At 44.7% G+C, this 24357-nt stretch overlaps 1 protein-coding gene across 1 annotated transcript in view; it reads right to left on the bottom strand.

The window, feature by feature from the left end:
• Window positions 1-383: 383 nt before the first annotated feature.
• Window positions 384-24357, bottom strand: part of LOC120937245 (amine sulfotransferase-like) — a 77725-nt gene continuing 53751 nt past the window's right edge. Inside the window, exons 5-7 of the mRNA XM_040350294.1 lie at window positions 20986-21080; window positions 11746-11926; window positions 384-652 (exon numbers count right to left, since the gene is read on the bottom strand). Of these exons, the coding sequence (XP_040206228.1) occupies window positions 534-652; window positions 11746-11926; window positions 20986-21080 (395 nt within the window). The 3' untranslated portion in view covers window positions 384-533. The remainder of the gene's footprint in view (window positions 653-11745; window positions 11927-20985; window positions 21081-24357) is intronic.

Here is a 24357-nt window from a genome sequence, read left to right as displayed (position 1 = left end):
AGGACACAGAATTTAGAATTAAAGAGTAACTCCACTTTTGTTGAGAAAAACAACATTCCCCTCTGAGTGATCTATGTACATTACAAGGATTTTGACAAACTTTATTGCAGATTCCTACCTTTTGTTATTCTGAGGAAATCCCTGTGTATTTGTCTGTGTCCATGGGCACATGTGAGTCTAATGGAAGTGATTTTATAATTATCAATCAGCTGCTGCACCTGCAAAGCTCTAATGAGGAATATTGCTGGACATGCATCCCTTTAGATCTGATTTCCTATTGGGAGAATCTTACCAAAAATGATATTTTTGTTGCGGGGGATGTCTAATATCTGGCTTGTATCTTAGTGCAGACTTCTGGGAAAATAAATTCTAGGAAGATGCAATTACTGATGTATTCATTTTATTTTTAAAGACTACTAGATACACATTATTTATGTTTACATCTAGCTTTAAATCAAGCTAAATGCATTTGTACTTTTGTCATGGCTTGAGATTCGAAAGACAAAATAGAGAAAACTGAGGGCTATTCTTGTTCATTTAGAGACTTCCCAGGTAAAATGTAATGATAAATCTCCCATTTTCTCATGGAATAGTTTGTCAAATGTTTCACTCTCTGCCACAGTCATTACGTTTTTCCAGTCTCCAACTTGGCCTGAAGAGAAAGTAACACAAATCCATCTTACATTATTTAGCTCATTTACTGTACATTATAAAGTAATTCAGAATTATAATGCCTTTAAGTGAGTCAAAGAAAATGTCAATAGATTAGTTGTTATCAAGTGATGCCCACAGATGACAGACATTATAGACATAGACGTTATCTGGGTCTATCGTCAGTTTACAGTAATATTACTTGAGGCACCATACACACGACCGAGTTTCTTGGCAGAATTCAGCCAGAAACTCGATCGGAGCTGAATTCTGCCGAGAAACCCGGCCGTGTGTACACTTTCGGCCGAGGAAGCCGACGAGTTCCTCGTCGAGCCAAATAGAGAACATGTTCTCTATTTCCTTGTTGTTCAATGAGAAAAATTGGCTCGCCGAGATCCTCGGCGGCTTCACACAGAACTCGACGAGCAAAACGATGAGTTTTGCCCGTTGAGTGCCTCGGACGTGTGTACGGGGCCTGAGAGTTCTCTAAGTGATGGGTTCATTTGATGGATGATAGGGATAAATCTAAACTCTAACCTTATACATAAACAGGTACGTAGGTTGATTCATATTATAGACAGAAACAGTTTTTTTTTACTCATCTGGAAATGCCTGTTGCTATGCAGTCCCACAAAATCTGCCTTTGGAATCACCTAGGATCCTGACATCATCTCCCTCTAATGCTCCTGGGAAATGTGTGTCATCATTTCCCAGGATGCAGTGCGCTACCCAATTATCACTCCCCATGCAAGGAAGTAAGTGCTTGTGGGCTTCACAATGCCCTCAAGCAAAATGACAACGGTGTGGACATAGTTTTATAAACTATCTTTTTTGAATAACTATGTGGAGCGGCGGCGGATTGTTAAATAGTAAGTGACCGGATTTATATTATAAAAACGCATGATGAAAGGACATACATTTAAAAAATGCTAATTGTGGTTGGAACCCCGCTTTAAGATGCAAAGGCAGAGAATGGGGGTGTTCACATGTTGCGGTCACAATGCTTTGCTTCTCGCTTGCTGCAAAAATGATCAGTCATGCCTTCAGCAAGGTTTTCTTAAGTTCCTTTGTTTAATTGTTGAATATGCTAATGGTTTGTAAATACATTGTAATATTGCCATCTAGTGGCTCTTTTACATATTTAGTAATTGTGAATAATTTACTGAAGGTAGATAGAGATTGTTGCTTAAAAGCAACCATAGCTTCCCATAATTCCACTGGTCTATACCATGAGGTGTTAGAGACAGCCTCCAGTATCCACCTTTCTTCTGCAGATATGCACGTTCTCCAGAGGACTCCACCGGCCGGATTCAGATACAATGGTGTATCTATCCGGCCGGCGTAACGTATCTTAGATACGTTACGCCGCTGTAACTTTGGGCGCAAGTTCCGTATTCAGAAAGAACTTGCGCCCTAAGTTACGGCGGCGTAACGTATGTGGGCCGGCATAAGCCCGCCTAATTCAAATGGGGATTTTGGGGGCGTGTTTTATTTAAATTTGACTTGACCCAGCGTCTTTTACGTTTTTTTTTAACGGCACATGCGCCGTTCGTGAAAAAATCCCAGTGCTCGAAAATCTGCCGCAAAACGTCATTGCTTTCGACGTGAACGTAAATTACGTCCAGCCCTATTCGCGAACGACTTACGCAAATGACGTAAAATTTTCAAAACTCAACGCGGGAACGACGGCCATACTTAACATTAGCTACGCCTCATAAAGCCTAACGTAAACAACGTAAAAAAATGCGCCGGCCGGACGTATGTTTCTGAATCGCCGTAACTACCTAATTTGCATAGTCCTTGTAAAACTATACAGAAGCGCCACCTAGCGGCCAGCGTGATTATGCAGCCTAAGATACGACGGTGTAAGACACTTACACCAGTCGGATCTTAGAGATATCTATGCATAACTGATTCTCTGAATCAGGCGCATAGATACGACCGGCCGGACTCAGAGATACGACGGCGTATCAGGAGAGGTCAATGAGCAGCGACTTGGTCGCTATCGCCCACGCAAAAGCAGAAGCTGCAAAAGTAAAGGCTGCCTTGCTGAAAAAGAGATGCAAATGAAATTAGAGAAGCTACGCATAGAAGCTGAGTTAGAGAAATTGGCTGCAGAGAATGAAGCAGCAGCTGCAGTCGTTGAGGCAGACATCTTAGAGGAACTTGCCATCCCCACCTGTGAGAGACTCAGCAACATACTTGAAATTAAACCTGATTAGCATAACAATTCACAGCGTACTTCAGACTATGTGCTGCAACATGCCAAGACCGATGACTGCCTGCATTCAGCTCCAAGAGTCAACTCCTGCCGTCCATACACCCTACATTAAACAAGAAATGAATCCCATACTCAGTCAACCTTCAGCGCAACTTGCATCCAAGCTATCAAACCCATATGATGCAGTCACCCACTTCAGAAAGGAAGGGTCGTTGGGTAGAAATCCATTTTTTTTTTTGGCACAGGGTTCCCCTTAAAATCCATACCAGACCTGAAGGGTCTGGTAATGGAATTTGGGGGGGCCCCCAAGCATTTTTTTTGGTTCGGGGTTCCCCTTAATATTCATACCATACCCAAAGGGCCTGGTAATGGATGGGGGGGGGGGGGCATGTTGTTTTTTTCAATTACTTTTATCTGTATTGCTGGGACCCGACAATTCATTATAGCCGCAAAAAGTTTTAAATTACTTTTTTTCCTTTAGAAATTTCATTTTGTGCAGGGACTGTTATAAACATGGGAAACATGCACTACTTTACAGGCATACTATAGACACCCCCCAGGTACGAAATTTAAAGGAACATTTTTATTGTTTCACTTTAAGCATCATTAAAATTATTGCTCACGAAAAAAACTGCAATGTTTAAAACTTTTTTTGCATTGATACATGTCCCCTGGGGCCCGGGTCCCCAAACACTTTTTTATGACAATAACTTAAAATTAGCACTTTTGATTTTTCATGTTCGTGTACCATAGACTTTAACGGTGTTCGCATGTTCAAACAAATTGTTAGCCTGTTCGCATGTTCTGCTGCGAACTGAACCGGGGAGTGTTCATCCCTATTGAAAATACACTTTCAAGTGCAGTCGCTGTAGATCTAAGGGGGACATGCAAGGAAAATAAAAAACAGCATTTTAGCTTTCACATGATTAGATGATAAAATCAGCAGAGCTTCCCCTCAGATCTACAGTGACTGCACTTACAAGTGCACTTTAAGTGCACTTACAAGTGTACTTGCAGTGCACTTGTAGTGCAAAGTGGATTTGCCTTTCGTAAAAAAGAAAAAACAATGTTTTAAGAGGAATATTGAGCTGTGAATTCCTGCCATGCACTCCCAATGACCAGGCCTTTATGCATCGCTATTATATGCCCCATGTTGGGGAGTTCAGATCATTAAGGGTTATGGACCACACCTTACCGAGGTGCCTTCATAGGCAATGCAACAAAAAAACGTTTTTTACCTAAAACACACACACATACATACACACACACACACACACACACACACACATATATATATATATATATATATATATATATACACACAGTCATGCTCGAAATTGTTGGCGCCCCAGGAATTTTTCCAGAAAATCAAGTATTTCTCACAGAAAAGTATTGCAGTAACACATGTTTTGCTATACACATGTTTATTCCCTTTGTGTGTATTGGAACAAAACAAAAAAGGGAGGAAAAAAAGCTAATTGGACATAATGTCACACAAAACTCCAAAAATGGGCTGGTCAAAATTCTTGGCACCCTTAACCTAATATTTGGTTGCACACCCTTTGGAAAAAATAACTGAAATCAGTCGCTTCCTATAACCATCAATACGCTTCTTACACCTCTCACCTGGAATTTTGGACCACTCTTCCTTTGCAAACTGCTCCAGGTCTCTCTTATTGGAAGGGAGCCTTTTCCCAACAGTAATTTTAAGATCTCTCCACAGGTGTTCAATGGGATTTAGATCTGAACTCATTGCTGGCCACTTTAGAACTCTCCAGCGATTTGTTGCCATCCATTTCTGGGTGCTTTTTGACCTATGTTTGGGGCCATTGTCCTGCTGGAATACCCAAGATCTCGGACACAAACCCAGCTTTCTGACACTGGGCTCTACAGTGCGACCCAAAATCCTTTGGTAATCCTCAGATTTCATGATCCCTTGCACACATTCAAGGCACCCAGTGCCAGAGGCATCAAAACAACCCCAAAACATCATTGAACCTCCACCATATTTTACTGTAGGTACTGTGTTCTTTTTTTTTTTTTTAACCTTTCGGTAAACAGTAGAATGATGTGCTTTACCAAAAAGCTCAATCTTGCTCTCTTCTGTCCACAAGACGTTTTCCCAGAAGGAGTTTGGCTTACTCAAGTACATTTTGGCAAACTGTAGTCTTACTTTTTTGTGTCAGCAGTGGGGTCCTCCTGGGTCTCCTGCCATAGTGTTTTATTTCATTTAAATGTCGACGGATAGTTGGCGCTGACACTGATGCTCCCTGAGCCTGCAGGACAGCTTGAATTTCTTTGGAACTTGTTTGGGGCTGCTTATCCACCATCCAGACTATCATGCGTTGCAACATTTCATCAATTTTTCTCTTCCGTCCACCCCCAGAGAGATTAGCTACAGTGCCATGGGTTGCAAACTTCTTGATAATGTTGCACACTGTGGACAAAGGCAAATCTAGATCTCTGGTGATGGACTTGTAACCTTGAGATTGTTGATATTTTTCCACAATTTTGGTTCTCTAGTCCTCAGACAGTTCTCTTCTCCTCTTTCTGTTGTCCATGCTTAGTGTGGCACACACAGACACACAATGCAAAGACTAAGTGAACATCTCTCCTTTTTATCTGCTTTCGGGTGTGATTTTTATATTACCCACACCTGTTACTTGCCCCAGGTGAGTTTAAAGGAGCATCACATGCTTGAAACAATCTTATTTATCCACAATTTTGAAAGGGTGCCAAGAATTTTGACCAGACCATTTTTGGAGTTTTGTGTGACATTATGTCCAATTTGCCTTTTCCCTCCCTTTTTTGTTCAAATACACACAAAGGGAATTAACATGTGTTACTGCAATACTTTTCTGTGAGAAATACTTGATTTCTGGAAAAATTCCTGGGGTGTCAACAATTTCGAGCATGACTATATATATATATATATATATATATATATATATATATATATATATATATACACATACATATATATATATATATATATATATATATATATATATATATATACATACATATATATATATACACACACACATACATACATACATATACACTGTTTTAAAGTTTTAGGTTAAAAACAGATTTTTGTTGCATGCACTTGTGGCATTGCCTATCAAGGCACCTCGGTAAGGTGTAGTCCATAACCCTTAATCATCTGGACTCCCCAACATGGGGCATATAATAGTGATGCATAGATAGCGATGCATATATATATATATATATATATATATATATATATATATATATATATATATATAAATATACATACATACATACACACAGTATCTCACAAAAGTGAGTACACTTCCTCACATTTTTGTAAATATATTTCTATATCTTTTCATTTGACAACGCTGAAGAAATTAAACTTTGCTACAATGTAAAGGCTACAGCTTGTATAACAGTGTAAATTTGCTGTCTCCTCAAAATAACTCAACACAGCCATTAATGCATAAACCGCTGGCAACAAAAGTGAGTACACCCCTAAGTGAAAATGTCCAAATTGGGACAAGATAACCATTTTCCCTCTGCGGTGTAATGTGACTTAATAGTGTTACAAGGTCTCAGGTGTGAATGGGCAGCAGGTGTGTTATATTTGGTGTTATCATACTCACTCTCTCATACTGGTCACTGGAAGTTCAACATGGCACCTCATGGCAAAGAACTCTCTGAGGATCTGAAAAAAATAATTGTTGCTCTACATAAAGATGGCCTAGGCTATAAGAAGATTGCCAAGACCCTGAAACTGAGCTGCAGCACGGTGGCCAAGACCATACAGCGATTTAACAGGACAGGCTCCACTCAGAACAGGCCTCGCCATGGTCTACCAAAGGAGTGCAAGTGCTCAGCATCACATCCAGGGTTTGTCTTTGGGAAAAAGATTTATAAGTGTTGCCAGCATTGCTGCAGAGGTTGAAGGGGTGGGGAGTCAGCCTGTCAGTGCTCAGACCATATGCAGAAACACTGCATCAAATTGGTCTGCATGGCTTTCGTCACAGAAGGAAGCCTCTTCTAAAGATGATGCACAAGAAAGCCCGCAAACAGTACAAAGACAAGTGTGTCTTGCCTACAGTCAAGCATGGTGGTGGGAGTGTCATGGTCTGGGGCTGCATGAGTGCTGCTGACATTGGGGAGGTACAGTTCATTGAGGGAACCCTGAATGCCACCATGTACTGTGACATACAGAAGCAGAGCATGACCCCCTCCCTTCAGAGACTGGGGCAGTATTCCAACATAAGGACCCCAAACACACCTCCAAGGTGACCACTGCCTTGCTAAAGAAGCTGAGGGTAAAGGTGATGGACAAGCATGTCTCCAGACCTAAACCCTATTGAGCATCTGTGGGGCATCCTCAAACTGAAGGTGGAGGAGGTCAAGGTCTCTAACATACACCAGCTCCATGATGTCGTCATGGAGGAATGGAAGAGGACTCCAGTGGTAACCTGTGAAGCTCTGGTGAACTCCATGCCCAAAAGGGTTAAGGCAGTGCTGGAAAACAATGGTGGCCACACAAAATATTGACACTTTGGGCCCAATTTGGACATTTTCACTTAGGGGGTGTACTCACTTTTGTTGTTAGCTGTTTAGAGATAAATGGCTGTGTGTTGAGTTATTTTTTGGGGACAGCAATTTTACACTGTTATACAAACTGTACACCCACTACTTTACATTGTAACAGTGTAATTTCTTCAGTGTTGTCACATGAAAAGATATAATAAAACATTTACAAAAATGTGAGGGGTGTACTCATTTTTGTGAGATACTGGGGCAGATTCATAAAGCACTTACACCGTTTTTTTGGTAGATGCACGGCGTAAGTGCAGATTTGCGCCGGCGGATCGCTGCGCCTTACCCAGAGAACCATATTACGCCTCCAAATAGACTTCATCGCCTCGGTGTAACCTTTCCACGCCGGCGCGGCGTTGGTGCAGATTTACGCTGGTCCGATCTGGCTTGGCCATGTTTTTTTGGTTTTAAATATGCAAATTAGGTTTTTGGGCCAATTCATAAACTTAAGCTTGTCCGGCGCAGGCTACTCCCGGTGAGCGTAAGAGAAAATTCCGGCGCCAAGTTACCCCTCATAAAAGCAGGGGTAGCTTTGCACCAGACTTGCACAGGTCAGCTGGAGAGCAGCTAAAGCAGCAGCGTTACACACAACCTGAGCAACAACACTTGCTGGACAACACATCTGTGTGCCAACATGCCAGGGGCAGCCGTGGTCCTTGCACTATTGCGTCGACGGGCACGTAGGAGGGCACGGGAGAGAGTATTCCGCACGCGCATTGACGTCTTTGACATGGGGGAATTGGAGGTGTTTCGCATCTACAGATTCAGCCGTGAAGTCATCCTGGAAATAACCAGAACCCTGCAGGATGACATCACCAGCAAGACACACCGCGTACATGCAGTGCAGCCACTGGTGAAGGTCATGGCAACACTGCATTTCCTGGCCACTGGATCTTTTCAAAGAACAAGTGGATTGTCGGCTGGGATGTCACAATCCACCATGAGCAGATGTGTGCACCAGGTTATCCCTGCAATCCTGAGACGCATGGCCAACCAAATCATAAAACCCACCCAGGAGGTCCAGCGGCTGAAGACAATGACAGATTTCTACCAAATTGACAGATTCCCACGCACTGTGGGGGCCATTGATTGCACCCATGTGGCACTACAGCCCCCCCGTGACATCGAGCACATATACTGCAATCGCAAGCATTGGCATTCCATCAATGTACAGGTGATTGCCGATGCCCAATGCCTCATATGGCACGTCCGTGCCAAACACCCAGGATCCAGCCATGACAGCTTCATCTACCGGCAAAGCAACATCCCTACAGAATTTGAACAGAATGTGTACGGGAACAGCTGGCTGGTTGGTGAGTGACATGGGTGTCAGGTATGACTGTCCCCCCCCATGATGCAGACATCACGAGGGGCACATGCATGACTAACATCCTCCTGTCTTTTCCCTTCCAGGTGACGCGGCATATGCACTGGGACCCCATATGATGACCCCATTCCGGAACCCCCAGACCCCAGGAGAGAGAAGATACAATGAAGCACACGCACGTACCCGTGGAGTGGTGGAACGCACATTTGGCCTCCTAAAGTCCCGTTTCCGATGCCTGGATAAGTCTGGGGGTACCCTGTTGTATTCCCCAGACTTTGTGTGCCAGATCATCGGGGCATGTTGCATGCTGCACAACCTCGCAGTGAGAAGGGGCCTGGAGATTGACATACGTGATGACCTGAGCCCCCAACCACATAATCCCCCCTGCCAGAGGCTATCCCGTCTGCTGATGGAAGAGCCGTCAGGACACGCCTCGTGGAACGCTTCTTTTCTCGTTAAACACACACATTAATCATGGCACTATGAGAATGCACGCATGCATACCACTGTGGTCCCTAGCACACACACCCCACATCCACAATGAATTGGATTAGACCGAAGTACCCCCATGGTACTAGGGAGCAGCAACGCCGCGCCAAGGCTCCAATTATGTTGCTGTCCATTCATACACCTTTCACACGGGTCGTGGGGATCACTTCTCCCCAACGACTGAGGGTGACAAACCTTAAAGGCAGGATTGTCGCCCCCCCACATTCACACACCATTCACACTGAAAGCTGCACTACTCCCCGTGTGCAGGGAAATAAATTAAATTGACTCATAACCTGAGTATCAAAAAAATAAATAAGACTCATAACCTGAGTGCACAAAAAATAAACCAAAAAAATCAACGTCCCTTGCGTGGGCTCTTTCTTGTCCCTAAGGTTTTGGGCCGCTGTTGCCTGGTGCGAGCCGGGGCTGGGGGGGCTGGGGGGGCTGGTGGAGCTGGGGGGGCTGGTGGTGGAACCTCCCCCAGTCTCTCCATAGCTGCCTGCTTGCCCTTCATTGCCACGGCTAGCCGGTGGAGGTAGCTATTCGTGGCAGCCTGCATCCGCAGCCGGCGGGTGATATTGCTGCGCTGCTGGCGCCTTGTCAGCCTCCCCTCCTCTCTGACAGCACCTGCCAGGCTCCGGACCTCAGTAACCAGCTCGGATGTGGTGTCCTGCAGGTCACCCATACAGGACAAAAGGGCTGCCCCGTTACCCACAACATCCTGCAGGCTCTCGTTTAGGAGCCGACTGTCCCCAGCCTGCTGCATAACGGCCTCCTTCAATGCCACAGTGCAGGCAGCATGGCTCTCGGCAGAGGATGCCAGGCTACCTGCGACCCGGGTCAGATCCCCCGCAAGAGTCCCAATGTGGCGGGTCTGCCTGCTTTGGTCCCTTGCAAGACTTAACTCCAGCTCTGCAGGGACTCCCCTTGTTTTTTTTAATGCCTTCCTCTGGGCAGGAGCGGATTGAGGCCGGGTGGAAGGGCTGGCCCTGAAGGGGCTGGGGTCCTGTGAGGGGCTTGCCCTTGAGGGGCTGGGGTCCTGTGAGGGGCTGGCCCTGGAGGGGCTGGGGTCCTGTGAGGGGCTGGCCCTGGAGGGGCTGGGGTCCTGTGAGGGGCTGGCCCTGGAGGGGCTGGGGTCCCGTGAGGGGGAATCCCTGATAGGGATAGCAAGCCCTGAGGGGCTAAGTCTAATGAGGGGAGAGGTTTGGGAGGGGCCAGCAATGGGGGTCTCCACCAATAAATAAACAGTCTCCTCCTCTAACATGACCTTCTCCTCCTCCACTTCCTCCATCACATATGTAGGGGCAGTCTCCACCCTGGATGTGGTGGGTCGGTCTGCAGCCGATGATGGCCCAGCTCCATCCTGCACATCTGTGGAGGACACAAAACATTCAGATGTTGGTGGTCCCACACACTTGACACTTGTCCCCCCCCCCCCACACACATGCAACACACCCGAAAGAAGATAAAACACACTTACCTATCCTCAAGGGCTGATCCCCAGAATCAAAGCCCTCCAGGCCCTCCACCAGCTCCCTAGCCAGGAACCTGGCCACAACAAGGTCCTCCGCTGTCAGGATGATCTTTTTGGCTGGTCCTCCTCCAGTTCCACTGGCATGTTTTTTTTTGGACATCAATTTCTCTTTCACTAATCGACGCAAGTCATTAATTTTCTTGCGGATATGCTTGGGCTCCCTGTCTGCCACCCCCAAAGCATTCACCTGTGTTGTGATCTCCGCAAAAATTCTCACTTTATCAGCCTTGCCAGTGTAGGCACTCTGTGGCCCATAGAGGCGGTCCCCATGTTGGGAGAGGCCCTCAATAATCACAGCCCTCTCCTCAGGGCTGAAGTTGGTCATTCGCCCACCTGATTCCTCATCAGCCATAACTGACCAACACACTGCAAACTACCTAGCTTACAAAAAAAAAGCTTCAGTACATTTGCACCTGTAGGGCGGAAGTCTGGGCTGATTTATGGACTGGGCGTTGGTAGTGGGCCGGCGGAGCTCAGGGCTCACGCCGGGGTGCAGTTCTGAGCATGTGCAGATTGGGGCATTTACCCCTGGATGTCACTGAGCATGTGCGGTCTAAAATGCGCCCCGGCGTGACCCCTGCGCCACGGTTGGCACTTCATTAGCATACGGTGACTCCCATTTGGCTTTACCCCGCCTTACGCCGTCTAACATCCGCCCCGCTGGGGCATCGTAGACAAAAAAAGGTTATTGAATCACCTAACTGCCGCTCCGCGCTGGACCGGTGTAGTCTAAAAATGATGCACCACGCCGGTGCAAATCTGCACCATTGTATCTGAATCTGCCCCACTGTGTATATGTATGTGTGTGTGTATATATATATATATATATATATATATATATATATATATATAGCAAATAACTAAACAGCAGACAATATGATAAATATTGAAGCACACTAAATGTAAGAACTAACCATATACCATATAACTGAAATATTTTACCTTTACGCATAAATGACCCACACTTTTTGTCTATAATATTCTCAGGCATAGTTTCTTTATTTGCGAGAGGATCCTTTTTCATCTCTTCGAACGATGCTTTTTTTACCACAATATCCATTGACTCATCATCTAATTTTATTCCTAAAAATTCGGAGATTTGCTTGACAACAGACCGAAGGTCCTACACACAAGAAAAATTGATTTTAGTAAAAAAAGAAATAAAAATTACAGTTAATATTATCTGAATAAATTGTTTTGGCAGCTTTGTAAAATACTTTGCAAAGATAGTTGTTATCTCTTCAAAAGATGCGCTTTTAATATATCATACTACTATATACTGTAGAAACATTCATTTTGAGGCAGGAAACATTCTGGTTATAATAAGGGGGCAACCATTATTATTTTCCATCACTTCCAGTGCAGTACCACAAGCTCCTGTCTCCTCCTCTTCAGCAAATGCCACCATAGCAAGCTGCTTGGGGGCACTCATGTAGGCTCGATCTATAAACACAGACAGTGAGGCTCAGCCGCGCCTCCTGCTCACTCATCACAGGATTTGACTGAAAGCCAATTGTTCTTACTGCTGCTCCCAAACGCAGTATTGGATCAAGATTGAGCTTAAGTAAGTATTTAAAGGGGCTAGGGGGGATCCTGATCACAGAAGTTTTTTTACCTTAAAGGGTCACTAAAGGAAAAATTATTTTTTGCTGAAATGACTGTTTACAGGGTATAGCGACATAATAGTTAACTGATTCCTTTTAAAAACAATTAAAAATAGATAAAAAACAATCATATAATGTACCTACAGTTTAGTTTAGTTTTTGCTGTTGTTTCCTGGTTCTCTGATGTACAGAGACAAAGAGCCAATAGAGGGCAGCGATGCTTTGTCTAAAACCCCTCAGCACCAATCCAGTTTAGTTTTACAAACAGTAATCACACCTCCTTGATTAGTCACCACAGTGAGAAATCTCCCAGTACTGTGGTTATCAGGAAACAGACAACCAGGAAGTGTCCAGAACAGAGAGGAATTACAGCCACATCAAAGCAAAAATGAACAATAAGGACATGAAACCAGGACTGCAGTAAGGTAAAGGAAGCTATTTAGCTAAAAAAAATCCTTTAGTGACCCTTTAAGCAAGATAATGCATTAAATAAAAGAAACCTTAAGCTTTAGAAGCACTTTAATACTGCACGTGGTATTACAGAATAGTATGATTTTCAGTGACAGTATTAGTGGCAGCATAACCTGGCAGTGAATATGTGTCTGTGCAATTCATATTGTTTTACTTTGACAGTTAGGCCTTGTACTCACGGCAGGACATGTCCGATGAAAACGGTCTGCAGACCGTTTCCATCGGACATGTCTGGCCGGGGACTGCCCGGGGACTTCTGTTCGATGGCTATACACACCATCGAACAGAAGCCCGCGCGTAAACATTACGCGGGGCGTGTCCGCGGTGTCGCCGCGTCGATGACGCGGTGTCGCCGCGACAATGACGCGGCGACGTGGGCGGGCCGCCTTAAATATGCTTCCACGCATGCGTCTAAGTCATTCGACGCATGCGAGGGATGCGGGCGGCAGGACATGTACGGTAGGTCTGTACAGACGGCCGTACATGTCCGGGCGGACAGGTTTCCAGCGGACTGTTTTAAAACAAGTCCGGGAAACAGTTGTCCGCTGGAAACCTGTCCGATCCGTCCCAAAATGGTCCGCTCGGGCCAACACACGGCCAAACATGTCTGCTGAAACTGGTCTGCGGACCAGTTTCAGCAGACATGTTTGGTCGTGAGTACGGGGCCTTAGATTTACTTCCGGACAGCAGCAGCATCACAATCCTCTTTTTATTTGAATAATATAAGTTAAAAAGTATTTTTCCATGAAGTGTTAGCAGTGACATCATGTTTTGATCAAGCTGTACTAGTTTTACTCTGACCTGCACAGTAAAAGCCACCACGGGGAAACCGCCGGAAACCCCCGTTGCATCAGAGGGGGGCAGGGTCACCCATTCACGTCACGGGTGGCCCTGTCCTTTGTTTATAAAACACCTGTCAGACGGGTCGCGCGTCATTCGGCCAGGAGCCTTCTATGGATGCGGTATCGTTTGTAGTGGCGGGTTGGACTTGTAGAAGAATTACGGCGCTGGATTTGAATTTTTTTTTATTAAAAGACTTGTCCCAACTTTGTGTGTGTGTTTTTTTTCTCACTTTTTTGGGTGAAATGGTAGGGGTACAATGTTACCAATACACACGGGGGGGGGGGGCGGTATATGGTATTTGTTAAAGGGGGCATTTAGATTCTGATAAGCCCCCCGCCTGCAGACCCCCACAACCACTGGGCAAGGGTTGTGGGGATGATGCCCTTGTCCCCATCAACATGGGGACATCCCATGTTGAGGGCATGTGGCCTGGTACGGCACTCTTGTCCCCCCTCTTTTCCTGTGGCCTGCCAGGTTGCGTGCTCGGATAAGGGTCTGGTATGTATTTTTGGGGGGAACCCCATGCCATTTTTTCTATTCTGGCACGGGGTTCTCCTTAAAATCCATACCAGGTCTGAAGGATCTGGTATGGATTTTTGGGGGGAACCCCACTCCATGCCATGGATTTGTGGGGGGAATGCCACGCCATTTTTCTTTTTAAATTTGGTGCAGGGTTCCCCTTAATATCCATACCAGACCTGAAGGGCCTGGTAATGGATTTTGGGGGGACCCCCACGCATTTTATTTTGGTTCCGGGTTCCTCTTAATATTCATACCAGACCCAAAGGGCCTGGTAATGGACTGGGGGGGGGGGGGCCCATTTTGTTTTTTTTCAATTACTTTTATCTGTATTGCCGGGACCCGAAAATTCATTATAGTAGTTTTAAATTTCTTTTTTTCCTTTAGAAATGTCATTTTGTGCAAGGACTGTTATAAACACGGGAAAAATGCGCTAAATTTACCGGCATACTACAGACACCCCCCAGGTATGAAATTTAAAGGAATATTTCAGTTTTATTGTTTCATTGCTCCCGAAAAAATTGAAGTTTTTAAAGCTTTTTTTTGTATTAATACATGTACCCTGGGGCAAGACACAGGTCCCCAAACACTTTTTATGACAATAACTTGCATATTAGCCTTTAAAATTAGCACTTTTGATTTCTCCCATAGACATTCAGAGGGTGTTTTTCTGCGGCTTTTGAATTTGTAGCGAACATCCCAAATTGTTTGCTATTCACGAACGGGCAAACAGCCAATGTTCGGATCAAAGTCATGTTCGACCCAAACATAAAGCTCATCCATATTGGCCAATTACACCACAGTTTAACATAGTGAGGGTAAAAACAATGTAAAAACTCTTTGCACCACCATCTCCCATTCTCTGCACCCACTTATTCCCCATATTCTAATTTAACCTCTTGCCGACCGCCCACCTCAGTTTTATGGCGGGAGGTCGACTCGGCTGCGCAAAATCACGTAATATAACGGCCACTAGTGGCGCGCGCGCCCCCCTGCTCGACCCTGGTGCTGATGCGAGTGCCCGCCAGGCACGATCACCGCCAGGCACCCGCAATCGCTCGTGCCAGAGCGAGAACCGGGAGTTGTGTGTGTAAACAGGTGGAGAAATGACTGTTCGTATGTTCATACAATGTATGAACAGCGATCTGTCATTTACCCTAGTCAGTCCCACCCCCCCTTCAGTTATAACACACTTTAGGAACATAATTAACCTCTTGATCGCCCCCTAGTGTTAACCCCTTCCCTGCCAGTGACATTTTTACATTAATCAATGCATTTTTATTGCACTGATCGCTATAAAAATGCCAATGGTCCCAAAACTGTGTCAAAAGTGTCCGATGTGTCCACCATAAGGTCGCAGTACCGATAAAAATCGCAGATCGCCGGCATTACTAGTAAAAAAAAAATATTAATAAAAATGCCATAAAACTATCCCCTATTTTGTAGACGCTATAACTTATGCGCAAATCAATCAATAAACGCTTATTGCAATTTTTTTTTACGAAAAATATGTAGAATAATACGTATCGGCCTAAACTGAGGAAAAATTTTTTTTTTATATATATTTTTGGGGATATTCATTATAGCAAAAAATATAATTTTTTTTTCAAAATTGTTGCTCTATTTTTGTTAATAGCGCAAAAAATAAAAAACGCAGAGGTAATCAAATCCCACCAAAAGAAAGCTCTATTTGTGGGAAAAAAAAGGACGTTAATTTTGTTTGGGAGCCACATGCAATTGTCAGTTAAAGCGGCGCAGTGCCGAATTGCAAAAAGTGGCCCGGTCATTGACCAGCAAAATGGTCCGGGGCTGAAGTGGTTTTAAATCAAATGATTAAGAGCTTCAGCCCCCAGGTATGGTTTGAAAGAAATTAAACAGTGGTAGGAAAGTTTTACATCCACTAGAACTGTTAAGTTAAGCTTGGGCGTATAGTTGGGGGGCACATGCTTCACCTTGCGGCCATAGCAAAATCTACTCAACATGTAGCATTTAGCAGCCAGCAAGCCCATCAAACACAACACATTCAGTCAAAAAGGGAAGCGCAGCAAATACTCAGCAACCACGTACAATGTTGGCAAAAATAGGGCAGAGAGGAGGAGCCACATTGCTTCTTCATCACCTGTCAATAGCCACTGAAGCACTATCCAAACATGAATCAAGTTTCAGAGGACAGGTAGATTTAGGCGCACGTCTAAATCTACTCTTAAAGATGAATTCCACCTTTAGGGCCATGTTACAAAACATAATCAGGGAGTGTATACTGTATACCGCGCTAATGATATAAGAAGTTAAGAAACTAAATATTCCTGTGAAAAAAGAGCAGCGACACCAACATGATCATGAAAAACGAAATGGGTAAAGAAAATAGTCACGCTAATAAGGACATAAGTTTAAATCCTATGATACCCTTAAATTAATACAGTGCAATACCTATGTCAATTCAAGTGTATAAATGTGAATAAAGTGACTTATTGAAATCCAGCCACTGAAAAGTAAAACAATGACTTCAAAGGACAATGTCCATGTATAGTGATAAGTAAGTCCAAAATTAAAACAATATCAAGCTGAGAAAGATGGAAAGATGTTCTACATTTCTTTCACCACCACAGGAAAAAATGGGGTAAGCCTCTTCCTGGGACCGGGAGAAATGAACACTCTTACCGGATAAAGTGGGCCTCCTATTTGTAGGGAGGTCACCAGCACCTGCAGATATAGCCCTCTGCGGGGTCTAAGATGGGTCCGAGATTTTGATGTGACTGGACTCCTATCACTCTGCTCACTCGATGGCTGACTTCCTCGTACCGGAAGTACGGGTGTTTGTTTGGAATTTGAAATTTTATTGCCGGCAAGCATTTTTTACGATGTATATTCAACTGGAACATTTTTGATAAACAATAAAAGAGTTGCGTTTTAAAACTATAACACACTATTTGGAACATTTGTCCTTCTACATGCTCCATTTCCACCTTGGAGATCGTACCTCAAAGCACAGTGGATGGGAAGCGGTTCTTGAGCGAGGAAGGTGGCCATTAGGTGAGCGGAGTGATCGGAGTCCAGTAACATCAACATCTCGGACCCATCTCAGACCCCGCAGAGGGCTATATCTGCAGGCGCTGGTGACCTTGCTACAAGAAGGAGGTCCACTTTATCCGGTAAGAGTCTTCATTTCTCCCGGTATGTGTCCCAAAGAGAGGCTTACCCCATTTTTCCTTATGGTGGTGGTGGAAATTTAGAACATCATCCCATGTTACACAATGTATACCCCTCTGACAGCTTTCCGGGATTCTTTTCCCTGCCGCAGCTGTCAGATTTGAAATTGGTGTGACTGAGGCATCATTCATTCACAGAGATCTGTGAATAAATTAACTATAGGTCCTTTCTGGCACAGTCACAGTTCTCAATGGAATACAAGCACAAGTGCAGTTATCACTGCACTTGTCCACTGACACTTTCTGCAGCTTTTCAACTGAAAATCCATACCTCAGTTTGGGCATAGAGCTGGAGATATTGGCCCAGATTCACGTAGGAGAGCACATCTTTGTGCGGGCGTAACGTATCCTATTTACGTTACGCCTCCGCAACTTTGACAGGCAAATGCAGTATTCACAAAGCAAAGTTGCGGCGGCATAGCATAAATAGGCCGGCGTAAACCCGCCTAATTCAAATGTGGAATATGTGGGCGTGTGTTATGTAAATGTATTGTGACCCACGTAAATGACGCTTTTTACGAACGGCGCATGCGCCGTCCATGAAAGTATCCAGTGCACATGTTCCAAATTAACCCGCAAAAAGCCAATGCTTTCGACGTGAACGTAAATGACGCCCAGCCCTATTCGCGAACGACTTACGCAAACGACGTAAAACGTAAAAAATTTGACGCTGTTCCGATGTCCATACCTAACATTGGTACGCATCATCTACGCCTCATAGAGCAGGGGTAACTTTACGCTGGAAAAAGCCTTACGTAAACGGCATATCTGTACTGCGGCGGCCGGGCGTACGTTCGTGAATAGGCGTATCTAGCTGATTTACATATTTCTAGGCGTAAATCAGCGTACACGCCCCTAGCGGCCAGCGTAAATATGCAGTTAAGATACGACGGCGTAGGAGACTTACGCTGGTCGTATCTTATACAAATTCTGGCGTATCTGATTTTTTGAATCAGGCGCCAAGATACGACGCCTCAGACTCAGAGATACGACGGCGTATCTGGAGATACGCCGTCGTATCTGGAGATACGCCGTCGTATCTCCTACGTGAATCTGGGCCATTGTCTACAGAAGCCTGGAATTGCACCTGGAATTGCAGTGGTTCTCAACCTTAGTCCTCAATTAACCCCAGACAGGCCATGTTTTTGGAATTTATCTTAGATAAAATAGCTATCCAAAATACCAAGTCATTGACTCTTATTTATTTTCCGTTATTATACTACGGCAGGTTGACACGGCTGCACAAATCGCCATGGCCGTTTTAGGAGCTATAGGGGGCGCATGTGAGCCCACGGTGCGATGCCAGAGCCAATGCGCTTGGTTGCCGGCCACAATGTCTGCCGGCGTCCTGCAATTTCTCCTCAGAGAGCCAGAACGGTGATCTGTCAATGTAAACAGACAGATCCCCGTTCTGTCAGGGAAGTAGAGAGAGATCTGCTGTTCCTAGTGATCAGGAACAATCTCTCTCTACTCCCAGTCAGTTAACCCCCCCCCCCCACAATTAGAAACACCTCCCTAGGGAACACATAATCCCTTGATCGCCCTCTATTGTTAACCTCTTCCCTGCCAGTGACATTTATACAGTAATCAGTGGCTATTTTTTAGCTCTAAACGATGTATAAATGTTAATGGTCCCAAAAAAGTGCCAAAAGTTTCCGAGCTGTCTGCCACAATGTTGCAGTCCCACTAAAAATCACTGCCATTACTAGTAAAAAAATTATAATTATAAAAAAAATGCCATAAATATATCCCCTATTTTGTAGACACTAGGGGCCAGATTCATAAAAGAGATACAACGGCGTATCTCCTGATACGCTGTCGTATCTCTGAGATACGAAGGTCGTATCTATGCGCCTGATTCATCCATTGCGGTCGGCGTAGAATATGCAAATGACTAGTTACACCGATTCACGAACGTACGCTTTGCCCGTCGCAGTAAATGTACGCCGTTTCCGTAGAGATACGCGGCGTAAAGATAAAGCTGCCCTCTAGGTGGTCTAGCCAATGTTAAGTATGGCCGTCGTTCCCGCGTCGAAATTTGAAATTTAACGTCGTTTGCGTAAGTCGTCCGTGAATGGCGCTGGACGCCATTTACGTTAACGTCTAAACCAATGACGTCCTTGCGACGTCATTTAGCGCAATGCACGTTGGGAAATTTTAGGGACGGAGCATGCGCAGTATGTTCGGCGCGGGAACGCGCCTAATTGAAATGGTCCCCGCCCCATTTGAATTAGGCGGGCTTGTCCCGGGCGGATTTACGCTACGCCGCCGCAACTTTACAGGCAAGTGCTTTGTGAATCAAGCACTTGCCCGTAAAACTTGCGGTGGTGTAACGTAAATGTGATACGTTACGCCGCCGCTACGTTACGCCATTCTACCTGAATCTGGCCCTATAACTTTTGCGCAAACCCATTAATATATGCTTATTGGTGATTTTTTTTTTACCAAAAATATGTAGAAGAATACATATTGGCCAAAACCAATGAAGAAATGTTTATTTATTGATATATTTTTTTTTGGATATTTAATATAGCAAAAAGTAAAAAATATATATTTTTTTCAAAATGTACACTATTTTTTTGTTTATAGCGCAAAAAATAAAAGCTGCAGAGGTGATCAAATAACATCAGAAGAACGCTCTATTTGTGGTGAAAAAGGCACATCAATTTCAACGGCGCACGACCGCGCAATTGTTAGTTAAAGCGACGGAGTGCTGTATCGCAAAAAATATCCTGGTCAGGAAGTGGGTAAATCCTTACGGGGCTGAAGTGGTTAAAGCACCTGCGCAAGATAAAGGAAAACCTGCAAATATGGCCTTTTGGGAGTAATTGAGGACTGAGGCCTCGTACACACGACAGAGTTTCTCGGCAGAATTCGGCGAGAAACTCGGTCAGAGCCGGATTCTGCCGAGAAACTCTGTCGTGTGTACACTTTCGGCCCGATGGAGCCGCCGAGGAACTCGTCGAGAAAATAGAGAACATGTTCTCTATTTTCTCGTTGTTCTATGGGAGCTCTCGGCTCGTTCTATGGGAGCTCTCGGCCCGCCGAGCTCCTCGGCGGCTTCAGGGCTGAACTGGCCGAGGAACTCGATGTGTTTGGCACGTCGAGTTCCTCGGCCGTGTGTACGAGGCCTGAGGTTGAGAACCATTGCTCTACAGCAGCTTTGATACACTGACACTTTGAGGTTGATTTACTGGAGAGTGACAACATGTGGTGAAGCTGCACATGGTAGCCAATCAGCTTCTAACTTCAGCTTGTTCAATTAAACTTTGACAAAAAAAATAATCATGGAAGCTGATTGGTTTTTGCACTTTTCAGTTTTAGTAATTCAACTTCTATGGTTGCAAGTTGTATTGTTTATATGCAAGTTGCAGTATCCACTATGTATTTCACTACTTGAAGAGAAATGTCTAAAGCACAATCTTATTCAGTCGTGAATATCATGCCTAGGTTATCTAATAATTTAATTACTTAGAAAAAAAAAACTCTATAAACAATTGTTTTATTTTTTTCATATTAAAACTCATATCCTTTACCTTTATCATGTCTTCATATTTTAAGAAAAGGATATTGTATTCATCCTTATGAGTGTACCATCCTCGAATGTGATCAAACCATTTGCCTGCAAAAACTGTGAAAATAAATCACAATACATATCAAGCAACATAATTATTAAAAATATCTCTAATGCATCTTAGATGATGATAGATGATAGTAGTTATATGACTGAACTGTATATGAGATATCCCACAAACTAAACTTGTATATCACTATTGAATAAGGTGACCAGATTTTTAAAATGAAATCCGAGGACATATTTTAATTTTTTACTAGTAATGGTGGCAATCAGCGACTCTCTGCCTGCCGCCACCGCCGCCCGCCTCACAGCCTGTCAAGTCTTACTCTCTGGGCCCGACTACTACTGGGTGGAGAGCGGAGGAAGATCACTAAGCCAGGGAAGGCAAAGTCGGCTGGCAGGGACTTGAGCAAAGGCAGAAAAACATGCGAGTGGGAGCAGAACGGGCATGCACCCGAAACCTCCGCTCCAACACACGATCATCAGAAAGGAGCACAGATGATGAAAAAAAGTACACCCCCCAAGCTAGTAGGAGTGGTGTGCAATTCAGAATTTTTTTTTTATTCTGCACTGATTGTCTTTGAAATTGCCCCAGTCCCTGTTCAAATCCAATCCGGGGACAAAACCGGGGACAGACTTGGTCCGGGGACAGTTTCCTCAATCCAGAGACTGTCCCCGGAAACCAGGGATGTCTGGTCACCCTACTATTGAAGCATTAACTTTACCCAGGAAGACCTTAGGTTTCCTGAGGTTCTTTGCTGAGGAATCTTCTACCAACTACCATCATACTTTTACCTCTGTAATCTGTACATTTTGAGGTTCCAGGCAGTGGAGGCTGGTGCTCAATTTTTTTTTGGGGGGGGGGGCACAAACAAACTGAACAAAAAAACATCAATTGCAGCCTCACTGTGCCCATAAAATGCAGCCACTTTGCTATCAATTGCAGCCACTGTGCCCATCAATTGCAGCCACTGTGCACATCAAATGCAGCCACCCTGCTCATCAAATGCAGCCACTGTGCCCATCAAATGCAGACGCCAGCGCCAAGCAGAAAGAACACAGTTCACAAGTAGACTGAGAGACAGAAGATCCTTTGGAACAAACTGAAACGCCAGGAGAGGTTGGAAAAAACCCCAGACGTCGGTAGCATGTGTGAACAAAGCAAAACAAGGTGCTCCGCAGAAACCCCTGTGAAGGTCCCTCTATCCAGACTGGCAGAGTTGGTACCCAACTACGCCAATTTGTGCGAGTCTGGGCAGAGCAAGTCGAAGACCCTTGGGCCATGAGGGTAATCCAGGAGGGTCATAATTGGGAGTTTCTGACCCCTCTGGAGTTGCCCCGATTTACCCGCGTGAAACTTCCCAGATGTCAACACAAGACTCGGATAGTCTTTGAGTATGTCCAGTCACTCTTACAAAAGTGAGCGATAGAGCAAGTTCCGAGTCAAGAAAGATATCAAGGGTTCTATTCTCCTTATTTCTTAATCAAGAAAAAAACAGGTGATCTAAGAACAGCATTAGACCTTCGGGAGTTGAACAGGTACATATGGGTACAGAAGTTCCGGATGGAGTCATTACAGTCGGTAATACAAACCATTGGACAGGAGGAGTGGATGTTATCCTTAGACTTGAAAGATGCTTATTTACATGTCCCAGTCCATCAGCAATTTCAGGCAAGAAAGCTGCTGGGAAAGCTTTTTGCAGAGAAAACTGTGCGTGTGTATGGTCTCTCGTCGGGAAAACTGGTGGAAATCTCGACGAGAAAAATAGAGAACCTGCTCTCTATTTTCTCGTTGGGATTCTCTGCAGTGTTTTCCTGCCGAGAAAAATGAGCGTGTGTATATGCTTACCTGTCCCCAGTAAGCATGCACATGCTCGATGAGACTCCGACGCATGCGCAGTAGCTTACAAGGGCAGTGTAGGGTGTAGCAAGATGGTGGTGACGGCATCAAATGTGACGAGCGCATGCTCGTCGTAGTCGATGATGTCACCGCGTTCTTGCCATTCAAAAGAACGCGGTTCTTTTGAATGGCTACGTGTGTACACTCGGCGAGCAGGAAAGCTTGCAAGGAATCTCGTCATCAAAACCAATGTTTTTTTCCTGACGAGATTCCCGGCCGTGTGTACAGGACTTCACAAATATTTACGCTTTGCGATAATGAAAGACCATTTTTTATTTGTCTGCTTGCCGTTCGGCCTATCAACGTTCCCGAGAACATTCTCCAAGGTTCTACTCCTGGTCATAGCCCTGTTACGCAAAAAGAACCTGCAAGGGAGATGGTCCTACATACAAACACACTCAGGATGCAAATCTCAGCACTATCTGCATTGACAGGGGTAAGATGGGCTACCCAGCAGTTAGTATGACAGTTCTTGAAGGCCTGCTACAGAGTACGACCTCAAACAAGGTTATTTGTCCCTCCATGGGACTTAGAGGTAGTACTGGAGATGTTGGAGCCATCTTCTTTTTCAGAGACCCAAGCAACCTCGTTATGGAATCTAATAATGAAAGCAGTTTTTCTCACTGCCATATAATCAGGTAAAAGAATATCAGATATTCAAGCCTTTGGATAAAATAAACCTTACTGTTGCCACCTACCAGACAGGGTGGTATTATGAAAATTGCCACAAGGTAAAGTAAACAAAACAGTTCATAGAAAACAGGACATTGTCCTCCTAACAATTCAGAAGGATGCATCTAGTCAAACACATGAATTAGATGTCAGAACTATTCTGGAAGCATACATACAAAGCACAGCCTCTTTTAGAATAGCGGAGAACCTGTTCATCATCCCAGCTGGGATAAGAAAAGGGCTAGCTGCATCACTGGCATTGTGGCTGGTTAAGACCATTAAAGTGGTTGTAAACCCACTCTTGTAACTTGAACCTACAGGTAAGCCTAGATTAAGGCTTACCTGTAGGTGCAAGAAATATCTCCTTAACCTACACGGTTAAGGAGATATTTACACAGAAACGGCCACCAGTGACGTCATCGCCGCTCCAGCCAATCACAGCGCCGGAGCGGCGATAACAGGAAATAGAGTCGAGGGGACATGGCGGCGGTGGTGGACGGGACTTTGGGGGCTTCGATCTCAGGTAAGTGACACATAATGAGCTAGTATGCTATGCATACTAGCTCATTATGACTTTCTCTTGCAGGAGGGTTTTAAAAAATAAGGCAAAACAGAGGGTTTACTTCCTCTTTAAGAGAACTTATGAAGCAAGAGGTCTGGAACCTCCTTTAAATGTGAGAGCGCACTCGACAAGAAGACTGGCCATGTCCCAGAGCCACACCAAGCTCTGGAAGGATCCCATGCTGTTGGGAGCCTGAG

This window comes from Rana temporaria, chromosome 4, assembly GCF_905171775.1.
Source record: "Rana temporaria chromosome 4, aRanTem1.1, whole genome shotgun sequence".
Taxonomy (NCBI): domain Eukaryota; kingdom Metazoa; phylum Chordata; class Amphibia; order Anura; family Ranidae; genus Rana; species Rana temporaria.
This window is presented reverse-complemented; position numbering and strand designations above follow the sequence as displayed.